This window comes from Notolepis coatsorum, assembly GCF_963971535.1.
Source record: "Notolepis coatsorum genome assembly, chromosome: 11".
Lineage (NCBI taxonomy): Eukaryota > Metazoa > Chordata > Actinopteri > Aulopiformes > Paralepididae > Notolepis > Notolepis coatsorum.
Window position 1 is genome coordinate 106,975,304 of NC_140175.1, and position 13,676 is coordinate 106,988,979.

Sequence of the window (13,676 nt, forward strand, 5' to 3'; positions counted from 1 at the left end):
TACTACTACTACTACTACAATACTACTACTACTACTGCAATACTACTACAATACTACTACAATACTACTACTACAATACTACTACAATAATAGTACTACAATACTACTACTACTACTACTACTACAATACTACTACTGCAATACTACTACGACAATAATACTACTGCAATACTACTACTACTACTACTACTACTGCTATACTACTACAATACTACTACTACAATAATACTACTGCAATACTACTACTACAACACTACTACTACAATACTACTACTGCAACAATACTACTACTACAACAATACTACTACTACTACTACTACTACTACTACTACTACTACTACTACTACTACTACTACTACTACTACTACTACAATAATACTACTGCAATACTACTACACTAATACTACTACAATACTACTACTACAATAATACTACTACAATACTACTACTACAATAATACTACTACTACAATAATACTACTGCAATAATATGACAAAGTCATATTACAAAGGCACCTCCCTCAAGCTGAACAGTGACATCTCCTTAGCAAATGATCTCAATACCTTCTATGCGAGGTTTGAGGCTGTGAATAACAACACCAGCCTACAAACCACTGCAATGGAGGGGGGGGGGACACTGCTGATGGAGACTCAGTGTTCAGGGTAACAGAACATGAGGTGAGGAGGACCTTTAAGAAAGTGAATATCAGGAAGGAAGCAGGAGCGGACAGTATCCCCGGACGCATCCTAAAAGTCTGTGCCGACCAACTGGCCCCGGTATTCACTGACATATTTAACCTGTCCTTGGAACAGGCTGTCATTCCCACCTGCCTGAAGAAGTCCACTATTATCCCTGTACCCAAAAAATCCAAGCCTGCTTACCTCAACGACTACCGCCCTGTAGCTCTCACCTCCATACCCATGAAGTGCTTTGAGAAGCTAGTAAAGGGCTACATCTGCTCCTCCCTCCCCATCAACCTGGACCCCCTGCAATTTGCATACCGCCCCAACAGGTCCACGGAGGACGCCATAGCCCATGTGCTGCACACAGCAGCATCACACCTGGACAAGAGGCAGGGGAACTATGTGAGAATGCTATTCATCGACTACAGCTCAGCATTCAATACCATAGTCCCCTTCAAACTCATAGCCAAGCTCAGGGACCTGGGCTTGAACTATGACCTCTGCCAGTGGGTCTTGGACTTCCTGACTGGCAGACCCCAGGTGGTGAGAGCAGGCAACTGCACCTCCTCATCCATCACTCTTAACATAGGGGCCCCCCAGGGCTGTGTTCTGAGTCCCCTCCTCTACTCCCTGTACACACATGACTGTGTGGCACAGCGGAACAACAACACAATCATCAAATTGGCTGACGACACAGTAGTGGTGGGCCTGATCTCTGCAAATGACGAGAGGGCCTACCTGGAGGAGGTCAAGTTTCAAGTTTCTTTAATAGTTGTCATACAGAAGTACAGAATACTTTTGTACAAAATGCTTCTTACTGTTGCGCTCCAGAGACTGTGCATGACAAGATAAGTATGAAATAAAAACATAGTAAAAATTAGAAGTAAAAAAAGAGGTCACAGTGTTCAGTTTAGACATATGTACAATGTTCGTAGACGTAGTTACCATACAATATACAATACTGTGCAGTGTACTAATATACAATACTATATAGTGCAAGGCATAAATGGACGAGGTGCAGTTTAGGTACAATTCACAGTAGGTGTACGAGTTGTAGTGCAAATCCTTTATCAATAAATATAAAGTGTAAGTGTGTTTGTGTGATCTAAAGTGTGGAGAGTGGGTGCTGCAGTGTGTTGTTTGTTTGAGTGAGTGTGTGCGTGTGGGTGTGTGTGCTGTGTGCATTTGATGGTTGTTGCATAGTGATTATTGTTCGTTTAGCGATTATTGTTCGTTTAGCAGCCTGATGGCCTGGGGATAGAAGCTCCTTCTGAGTCTTTCTGTGCTCGCCATAAGACTCCGGTATCGCTTGCCTGACGGCAGCAGTTCAAAGAGGCAGTTGTTCGGGTGGCTCGAGTCCTTAATAATTCTCTTAGCCTTCCCCTTGCACCGCTTGTTGTAAATGTTCTGGAGGGTGGGAAGCCCCCCTCTAATTGTGCGTTCGGCTGAACGTGTCACTCTTTGTAGTCTGCTACGGTCTTGTGCAGTGCTATTCCCAAACCAGGAGGTGATGTTGCCGGTCAGGATGCTCTCTATTGTACATGAGTAGAAGTTCCTAAGGATCTTCTGACTGACTTGGAACTTCCTTAGGCGCCTGAGGAAGTAGAGGCGTTGTCGTGCCTTCTTCACAACACTGTCAATGTGTGTGGTCCATGTCAAGTCCTCGGATATGTGGGCTCCGAGGTACTTGAAACTGTTCACTCTCTCAACTGGTGCCACGTCGATGCTGAGGGGGCTGTAGTCCTTGACCCCCGACCTCCTGAAGTCCACAATCATCTCTTTTGTTTTGCTGACGTTCAGGGAGAGGCAGTTCTCCTGACACCACTGTGACAGGTTCTCTACCTCTTCCAGGTAGGCCCTTTCGTCGTTGGCAGAGATCAGGCCCACCACTACTGTGTCATCAGCAAATTTGATGATGGTGTTGTTGTTCCGCTGTGCTACGCAGTCATGTGTGTACAGGGAGTAGAGGAGGGGGCTCAGAACACAGCCCTGGGGGGCCCCTATGTTGAGCGTGATGGATGAGGAGGTGCAGTTGCCGGCTCTGGTCAAGGTTCTAGCGGGATGGTGTCAACAGAACAGCCTCTCCCTGAACGTCAGCAAAACAAAGGAGATGATTGTGGACTTTAGGAGGTCGGGGGTCAGGGACTACAGCCCCCTCAGCATCAACGGGGCACCGGTTGAGAGAGTGAACAGTTTTAAGTACCTCGGAGTCCACATATCCGAGGACTTGACATGGACCACACACATTGACAGTGTTGTGAAGAAGGCACGGCAACGCCTCTACTTCCTCAGGCGCCTAAGGAAGTTCCAAGTCGGTCAGAAGATCCTTAAGAACTTCTACTCATGCACAATAGAGAGTATCCTGACTGGCAATATCACCTCCTGGTTTGGGAATAGCACCGCACAATACCGTAGCAGACTACAGAGAGTGGCCCGTTCAGCCAAACGCACAATTGGAGGGGGGCTTCCCACTCTCCAGGGCATTTACAACAAGCGGTGCATGGGTAAGGCTAAGAGAATTATCAAAGACTCCAGCCACCCAAACAACTGCCTCTTTGAACTGCTGCGGTCAGGCAAGCAATACCGGAGTCTCATGGGAAGCACAGAGAGACTCAGAAGAAGCTTCTATCCCCAGGCCATCAGGATGCTCAATGAACAATAACACTATGTAACAACCATCAAATGCACTCACAGCACACACATCCACACGCACACACTCACTTTAAACAAACAACTCACTGCAGCACCCACTTTACCCACTTTAGAACACCTAAACACACTTTATATTTATTGGTAAAGAATTTGCACTACAACCCATACCTCATTACACCTTACTGTAAATTATACCTAAATTGTACCTCATCCCATTTCTGCTTTGCACTGTATATTGTATTGTAACTCAGTTACTTCTACTCTGCATTGTACATTGTATATATGTATACTGAACACTTTTGTCTACGTACTTGACTTCTATTTTATACTTGCTATACTTATTTTATACTTATCTATTTTTGTCTAGCACAGTCTCTGGAGCGTAACAGAAAGAAGCATTTTGTATAAAAGTATTCTGTACTTCTGTATGACAACTAATAAAGAAACTTGAAACTTGAATAATACTACTAAAATAATACAGTTTAGATTAGACCTATTTAAACTACAATACTACTTGGTATTTTGTGTGTATTCTGACTGTATAGTATCTGGTACATGTGTTCTACTGTGTTTCTGTCAGATATAAATATACCGTGGCCATGGCTGCTTCTCTCTGTCTCTCTCTCCTCTCCAGTGTCCTGTCCAGGACGAGGTTCAGAATCACCTGCCCATCTCTCAGTGCTGTGAGTACAGGAACCTCCGCTACCCGGACGGGCCGCTAGATGGCGCCAGTTCTCTATCCCACTAGCTCTCTAGCCTATTCCACACTGTACTAAAGCCCACAGCCCAAACTGTGTTCTGTAGACCTAAGTAACCCAGGACTGGGTCGACTCTATTTCACACTGACATGTTCTAAAGTGAGCTAACGTGTGCGTTAGTCCGAGGGTTTATCCCTGACTTAGTCCTGGGACACTTCTTATGCACTTCTAGCGTTAATTCTAACCTTTGCCTTAGACACAGCACTTATTCTAGGGCTAATGCTAACCCTGTCTTTAGACATCTCCTGCGCTTAACTCTGTACAGTATGAGAAACATCTCTTGACATATTTTTTCTTCCCATCGAGTCTCAAACTGATCAGAGAGACGTTTACCTACAAACTTGGCCATCTGTAGATACAGTACGTCGTCAAGGTTGTTTACTCCTGCGTGGCTGTGCCGATTAACACGCTTCAGTAGTAATTATCATAGAATAATCAAAGCTTCAGTAATTATTATCATAGAATAATCAAAGCTTCGGTAGTTATTATCAGTGAATAATTGAAGCTTCAGTTATTAACATAGAATAACCAAAGCGTCGGTAGTTATTATCAGTGAATAATAGGGGTGTAACGGTACACAAAAACCACGGTTCGGTACGTACCTCGGTTTTGAAGTCACGGTTCGGTACGGGTTTTCGGTACAGTGGGGGAAGGTTTGGCTTTCCATGTTCCACTCAGTGTGCAGTAAATAATTGTACTTGTAGGGCTGTCAACGAATATTCTATATTGAAATTAATAATCGACTTGTAAAGAAAATAAAAAATAATAATAATTATATTAGATTGTGAAAAAAAACAGCCCCCGGTGGGCGGTTAACATACCGTTGTATTCGTTCGGTACACACTACAGCCGGTCGGTACGGTACGGTACACACTGAAATGGTTCGGTTCGGTACGGATACGTGTACCTTTACACCCCTAGTGAATAATCAAAGCTTTGAGGGTAAATGAGCACTTTGGGACAGACTTTGGTTTTCTGACGGTCCATATCGTCTGAGAATAACTGATTCTCACAATGAATGTTGGATTATTATTTCTAGAAGCTGTTTCTTATGCTGATTTGGTAGATTTCTGAAGTGGTAAAAAAAAACACCAACACGGACGTTGAATACCGTGGCAGCGATTGAAGCGTGGAAGCGGTCGGGTTCAGCCGTACTGTTTCTGTTTGTGGAGAGAGAGCAGTTCACAGGGCTTACTGGTCTCTCCAGCAGTCCGTCATACAGACGCTCTCTCTCTCTCTCTCTCTCTCTCTCTCTCTCTCTCTCTCTCTCTCTCTCTCTTCATCATCCCCCTCTCTCCACTTCCTCACTGTTCTCTCACTCTGATACCTGTACCTCCACCACCAGGCAACTATTTCGGATGGGCTGACGCTCAGAGTATGTAGAACACGTTGTGATGCCGTATCCTTCCCCCTGGTCAACCCTCCCCTCCCCTCTCCCACTCCCCTCCCCTACTCCCCTCTCCTCTCTTCCCCCTGGTCAACCCCCCCCCCCCCCACCAGGGTGAGACCACCTCTAGACCAGGGAGAGACCACCTCTAGAGCAGGGAGAGACCACCTCTAGACCAGGGAGAGACCACCTCTAGACCAGGGAGAGACCACCTCTAGACCAGGGAGAGACCACCTCTAGACCAGGGAGAGACCACCTCTAGACCAGGGTGAGACCACCTCTAGACCAGGATGAGACCACCTCTAGACCACCTCTAGACCACCTCTAGACCAGGGAGAGACTACCTCTAGAGCACCTCTAGACCAGGGAGAGACCACCTCTAGACCAGGGAGAGACCACCTCTAGACCACCTCTAGACCAGGGAGAGACCACCTCTAGACCAGGGAGAGACCACCTCTAGACCAGGGAGAGACCACCTCTAGACCACCTCTAGAGCAGGGAGAGACCACCTCTAGAGCAGGGAGAGACCACCTCTAGACCAGGCAGAGACCACCTCTAGACCAGGGAGAGACCACCTCTAGACCACATCTAGAGCAGGGAGAGACCACCTCTAGACCAGGGAGAGACCACCTCTAGACCAGGGAGAGACCACCTCTAGACCAGGGAGAGACCACCTCTAGAGCAGGGAGAGACCACCTCTAGACCAGGGAGAGACCACCTCTAGACCAGGGAGAGACCACCTCTAGAGCAGGGAGAGACCACCTCTAGAGCAGGGAGAGACCACCTCTAGAGCAGGGATAGACCACCTCTAGACCAGGGAGAGACCACCTCTAGAGCAGGGAGAGACCACCTCTAGAGCAGGGAGAGACCACCTCTAGAGCAGGGAGAGACCACCTCTAGACCAGGGAGAGACCACCTCTAGACCAGGGAGAGACCACCTCAGACAGGTTGTTTGGTGCAGACCTGAGTTAGATGACAGTGTCCACAGCCCACAACCAGCCCAGAGGAACCTCACTACAGGGGAGAGGCGCTTCAGGGTGAGGCTGGACACCTCTTAATGACCAGACAGAGAGTCGCAACACCTCTTCTCCACCAGCAGGAGGCGGTGTTTGTTAAACTGTTCTCCGTTAACTTCAGTCTCATTCATCCTGTCTCCTCCTGGCTGTCTCAACACATCGAGTTACTCTCATGTCTAGTTACGTATGTAACCATGGTAACAACATAGTGACTCATCCTATATAACACTCATGAAATGCAATTTCATATTGGTCTGTCCACTTTGGAATGATGTCACATGATGTTGTTATGATAATAATAATAATAATAATAATAATAATAATAATAATAATAATAATAATAATAATAATAATAATATCTACAGTGTCTCTGCACACTGAGAGTGACTTGATGTTCCCCCCTGTACAGTAGGGTTTCTGGCATTCATCAGTGTTTGACCTTTGACCCCCCCCCCCCCCCCCATCCCCCCCATCCCTCTCTCTCCTGGCCAGACTTGACCCCAGTTTGTTTACACTTCCAGTTATGGAGATTTAGACCACAGAGGAAGTATTTAATTCTGAGTTTATCATATATACAGTATATACCTCAGATTTGACTGTTTGATGTATGTATGTATATATATATATATACACACACGGTATATATATATATAAGAGTTATACTGTGTTTGCATGCACAATATTTATATTAAAGACAGAATACTGGAGTATCCTGAATAATATCACAATATTAAAGACGAAATACTGGAGTATCCTGAATAATATCACAATATTACAGACAGAATACTGGCGTATCCTGAGCAATAATGTGAAACACCATGTTATCATAGTGTAAATATGCCCAATGCCTTCAGTAGTGGTTGTGTGGAGTTCAGTGGGTATTATGGGATGTTTATCTTGTCCCTCTGGATGTCTCTCAGCCCTGGAGGACCAGGACAGTGCGGTGGAGGACCGGGACAGTGACTACCGCAGCGAGACGTCCAGCAGTCTGCCCCCGCGGTACCACACCACGGCCCAGCCCAACTCCTCCCTGCACCAGCACCCCATGGGACCCCGCGCCTCCTCCGCTCTGCAACACCACCCAGACTCCTGCACCCCCTCTCCTCAGCACCACCCAGACACCTGCTGCACCTCCTGCTCTCTGCCACACCACCCAGATTCCTGCTCGCTGCCACACCACCCAGATTCCTGTGCCTCCTCTCTACACAGTTTCAACCTGGACTACAGAGATGATAGAGGGGACAGGTATAGAAGCACGCACACACACACACACACACACACACACACACACGCACACACACACGCACACACGCACGCACGCACACACACACACACACACACTGTAGCTTAGTCTCAGTGATATCCAGGCTCCTAGCTTGTGTAGTTTAGTCTCAGTGTTACAAAGGGTCAGATTAAACCGAATATATATATTTATTGCTTGATATCCCTTGTATAATATTTGTATATCATTTGATATCCCTTGTATATTCTTTGTATATATACACGGAATATCCCTTTACCTAGGTACAAACCAGACCATAATATTCGTTCTCCTATTGGACAGCGACCCCTAGGCGCCAACGGCCATACCCCCAAGTTCGAGTTCAAAGCCACCGCCAAGGCTTGTCTCAACATGTCCAGGTTTGCGCAGTAATACGAGACAGAACTGAGGTTGGCACTAGATTATTCACCTTACGTATAAATACGGCGCAGGTGGAAACAGCAGCAGTTCAGTTCATTCAGTTCATCATTCGTTCAAAGTATCGTTCGTTCATTACTAGTAAAGCCTTCACCACGAGTCAACGACCAAGTGAAGTGAGCAACTTTGCGTCTAAATAGAGCACTTATAACATGTGCGAATAGGATAGTACAAGTGTCAGAGTTTAGTGAAATAACGTCAAGTTCGACCTAGTTAAATGTGAAGTATAGTGCACCGGAGAATCTACAACGGCGAATGCAGAGCCTTTTCCGGCTGGATTATATTGCTTTCGGTACTGTGGCTGCTGGAGCAGAGAACCGTCTACCCCACTGCTGTGTGGGATCTACCCGTGAGGAGCATCACTCGAGCCCGTCTCTAGGAAGAGGCTGGCTGGCTTTCATCCATGCTGTCGAGCATACTTGGATTATAGCTGCTGCTTTGTTTGCCGATCAAGGGGAGTACATGTACCGCCTCCCGTAGCTGGAGCTTCTTTATTCCTCGTTGATCCAGACTTTGCTCCCGACCATTCCTCTCCCCTGCTGGCTTACAACCGGAGGGAACCCCCTTAGTATCTCCAGCTGACTACGAGTGTGCCTTATGTAATTCTTATGCTACAGGTGGTGTCAATTATACCCATCTTAATATGCTCATGGACTTACGCTCTTGACCTACTTAAGTGTTCTTCGCCATATAAGCGCAATTCATAATTCTCAATATTGTAACCTATTGTTGCTGCTCTAATAATAAATACTTCTAAATATAACTTTCTTTGTTAAGCCGTATTCTTGTGTGGGTGTTCACCAGATATACCGTGTACTGTATGGCCAGTAATTAAAGTACATAACTAAGTAGTGGTTTAATAATACCATACTCTCAATACAGTCAGGGAATTGTACCCCTCAGTTACACTCAGTGATATCCAGGCTCCTAGCTTGTGTAGTTTAGTCTCAGTGATATCCAGGCTCCTAGCTTGTGTAGTTTAGTCTCAGTGATATCCAGGCTCCTAGCTTGTGTAGTTTAGTCTCAGTGATATCCAGGCTCCTAGCTTGTGTAGTTTAGTCTCAGTGATATCCAGGCTCCTAGCTTGTGTAGTTTAGTCTCAGTGATATCCAGGCTCCTAGCTTGTGTAGTTTAGTCTCAGTGATATCCAGGCTCCTAGCTTGTGTAGTTTAGTCTCAGTGATATCCAGGCTCCTAGCTTGTGTAGCTTAGTCTCAGTGATATCCAGGCTCCTAGCTTGTGTAGTTTAGTCTCAGTTATATCCAGGCTTCTAGCTTGTGTAGTTTAGTCTCAGTGATATCCTCATGGATCCGACATCCCGTGCAGCTCGTCTGCAGCTTAATTAAAGCTTCTGTTCCTCTGTGTTCCTCTCTGTTCCTCCGGCTGCAGCCCCTCGGACGAGGGGGAGATGCTCTCCGGTGGCCCAGTGTCTGAATTAGTTTGGTCACAGCTTTTATCCCCAAACCTCAGTGCTGCCACCAGCCCACTCTCCTCGTGTCATTGATGTTATTGAGTGTCTCTCTACCCACACAGGGCTCTGTGGACAACAGCCTGTGTCCCGGTTAAGGTCATCATTCAGAATCCTCTGCTTATTTACATCTTCATATGGCAAAGTATTTATCCCGGCATACATTAGTCAAAAGGAATATAGTCATCATGTATACAGGAAAGAATATATATATATATTTATCCCTGCATACATTAGTAAACAGAATATATTTATCCCTGTATATATTAGTAAACAGAATATATTTATCATGTATACATTAGTAAACAGAATATATTTATCCCTGTATACATTAGTAAACTGACTATATTTATCATGTATACATTAGTAAACAGAATATATTTATCATGTATATATTAGTAAACTGACTATATTTATCATGTATACATTAGTAGACAGAATATATTTATCCCTGTATATATTAGTAAACAGAATATATTTATCATGTATACATTAGTAAACAGAATATATTTATCCCTGTATACATTAGTAAACAGAATATATTTATCATGTATACATTAGTCAACTGAATATATTTATTAGAGGTGGGCATAGATAATTTTTTTTAATCTAGATTAATCTATCTGCAATCCTGGATTTAATCTAGATTAATCTAGATTAAAATGTCTCAAAAAAAAAAAAAAAACCTGCCGAAGGCATTCAAAATATGTGTGTTCTACCCAAATAATGACCAGAAGTAAGTCCTTACTTTTTCTTTCCTCCTTATGTTTCTCAGGCCAGGTGGCCCATTACACCATGAGCCCATCTCCTGTTTCCAAAATGCATTACAGACTGTTTGAAAAAGCTGTTTTGCTATGATAATTGGTAATGAAATATCAAAATAATGTTCAATAAGATGTACTTGTGTTTAATAAGTTGTTTTATTCAGAAGTTAACACAAATAAATAATATTACCAGTACAGTACAGTATCTAGCACACTCTCAGGAGCAAAACAGAAAGAATCATTTCAAACTTGAACTATGTGACATGGCTTGAATCAACTGCTCCAGTGGAGTTGCTCAGTGGCCAAAGGTGTCAACTGTGGTTGTACTGGGCAGCTCCCAGGTGTGAATGGAACTGTGTGAATGTGAAGCAGGGCGTTCCTGAAAAAGAGCATCTGTGCTCAGCGAACCTACCCTGGGTAAATAAAGGTTAAAAAAAAAAATGTAAAAAAAAAAAACCATTTTTTTTTTAATTATTATTATTTTTTTTTTAAGATTAATGCGTTAATTATATTATCGCGCGATACTAGTATAGCGTTAACGCAGCACGTTAACGCCGTTAACGGCCCAGCTCTAATATTTATCCCTGTATACATTAGTAAACTGAATATATTTATCATGTATACATTAGTAAACAGAATATATTTATCCCTGTATATATTAGTAAACAGAATATATTTATCATGTATACATTAGTAAACAGAATATATTTATCATGTATACATTAGTAAACAGAATATATGTATCCCTGTATACATTAGTAAACAGAATATATTTATCATGTATACATTAGTAAACAGAATATATTTATCATGTATACATTAGTAAACAGAATATATTTATCCCTGTATACATTAGTAAACTGAATATATTTATCCCTGTATATATTAGTAAACTGAATATATTTATCCCTGTATATATTAGTAAACAGAATATATTTATCATGTATACATTAGTAAACAGAATATATTTATCCCTGTATACATTAGTCAACTGAATATATTTATCCCTGTATACATTAGTAAACAGAATATATTTATCATGTATACATTAGTAAACAGAATATATTTATCCCTGTATATATTAGTAAACTGAATATATTTATCCCTGTATACATTAGTAAACTGAATATATTTATCCCTGTATATATTAGTAAACTGAATATATTTATCCCTGTATATATTAGTAAACAGAATATATTTATCATGTATACATTAGTAAACAGAATATATTTATCCCTGTATACATTAGTAAACTGAATATATTTATCTCTGTATATATTAGTAAACTGAATATATTTATCTCTGTATATATTAGTAAACTGAATATATTTATCTCTGTATACATTAGTCAACTGAATATATTTATCCCTGTATACATTAGTCAACTGAATATATTTATCCCTGTATACATTAGTAAACTGAATATATTTATCTCTGTATACATTAGTCAACTGAATATATTTATCCCTGTATACATTAGTAAACTGAATATATTTATCTCTGTATACATTAGTCAACTGAATATATTTATCCCTGTATACATTAGTAAACAGAATATATTTATCCCTGTATACATTAGTCAACTGAATATATTTATCCCTGTATACATTAGTAAACTGAATATATTTATCTCTGTATACATTAGTCAACTGAATATATTTAGGGGAAGTGTGAACAGGCGGCAGGAGGCTGAGGAGGACCATCAGTAGAGGTTGTAGGGAGATGTAGGCCTCGCTAGCTGACCATGCTAAACTCATTTGAGGTTGTGGAATTGAGAGACTTGAGAATCCTTTATTTATTTATTTTTATTTCCAAAGATGATGGAAAAACACTAGCGACAACTCTGATCCTGTGAAAAAGGCGTCAGAAACAGGATCCTGGGTCCACAAAGCCATTTCTGAACGTCCAGATTATTAATAGAAATAATGCAAAGCAGTGCCCTGGAGCTCAGCTTTCCTCGCAGTGCATCCACTCTGTACATGAAACGCACAATGTGCCTACAGTTAATCTAGAATGCAGTGCACGATAATTCTCCTACAATATGTGATCAATTGGATTAGGATATATCTGTTAAATGGATTTTCAAGTTTACAATGCTGTCTCTATAGGTGTTTTAAATGGATTAAAGTTTCAATGGTAACTTCCTATGAGATTGAAATCAACACACTGCATGCTAACGCCAGGTTGTGGTTGTAACGTTAATGGTGCTATATTTTTCAGCCACTAGATGTCGTACTAGAGCACCGGCATGTCATTTGTCCAATCAGGTGCATTCCATGTGTGGAAATGGGAAGTAGGGAGGGGATACATGTGCGCAACATGTAAACAAAAACAAGGGTTTGGTCTTTAAATAAGCATTAGATTTGAACACTAGTGTCGTCATGTTCGGTTTTGTGCTTGTTACTTTCCTTGCCATAAGAAATACTGTTTTATCCAAACAATATAAATTCATCCGCTTTTTCTGCAGCATCAACAACAAAATGCCAGAAATAATATCGGCTGAAAGACGAGCCAGAACACAAAGCCAGTGGATGCTGTTCCCAGGGAACATCTAGGGGTTTGTCCAGTGGTCTCAGAGCTTGGAGTCAGGCCAGGGTGGACGCCGCAGCGGCGTCTGTTTAGACTGATACCAGCCTGATCCGGATAGTTCTCCAAACATCAGGAAAGAGGCGGGATTAGAGCTGAGGGAGGAGGGATTAGAGCCTGGGAAACGCCCAGGGGTGTAAAGTACTTGAGTAATTGCACTTCGTTACAATACTTAAGTACTGTTTTTGGGGGATTTGTACTTTACTCAAGTATTATTAGGTTTGTGTACTTGTACTTTTACTCAATTACAATTCAGAGAAAAAAATACATACTTTTTACTCCTTACATTTAAAATGCAGACCTACAAAGTACAAATCTCACAGGTCCAACTATTTTAATTAGTATATTTGTTTCTCTGGCCGAACAACTAACGTTAACGTTATTAAACCTGCGGCCGCTCTTTATTTAAAAACAGCCAATCAAATCCCCATCAATGGAAAATGAACCCGCCCATACCCATGCTGATTGATCCTTGTGCAAGACTAGAAAGCGGGGATCTTTGATTAAACACCTGCTATCAGAAGAATAGACAGTCAGAGTGACAAGCTACAGAAGATGGCCACAAACGATAGTACGAGTGATGAAGAGGACGAAACGGAACATTTCATTGCCCCGGGAATAAAAAAAAAAAGTTTTTACTTTAACTTTTTAGTACTTAAGTACA

The 13,676-nt window shown here is 42.4% G+C and overlaps 1 protein-coding gene across 1 annotated transcript in view; it reads left to right on the forward strand.

Moving 5' to 3' along the window:
* The window catches only part of unc13bb (unc-13 homolog Bb (C. elegans)), a gene marked incomplete at both ends in the record, with an annotated part of 291,089 nt that overhangs the window by 133,467 nt on the left and 143,946 nt on the right, over positions 1-13,676 (forward strand). The window contains 2 exon segments of the mRNA XM_084325041.1: positions 3,970-4,018; positions 7,417-7,741. Of these exon segments, the coding sequence (XP_084181167.1) occupies positions 3,970-4,018; positions 7,417-7,741 (374 nt within the window).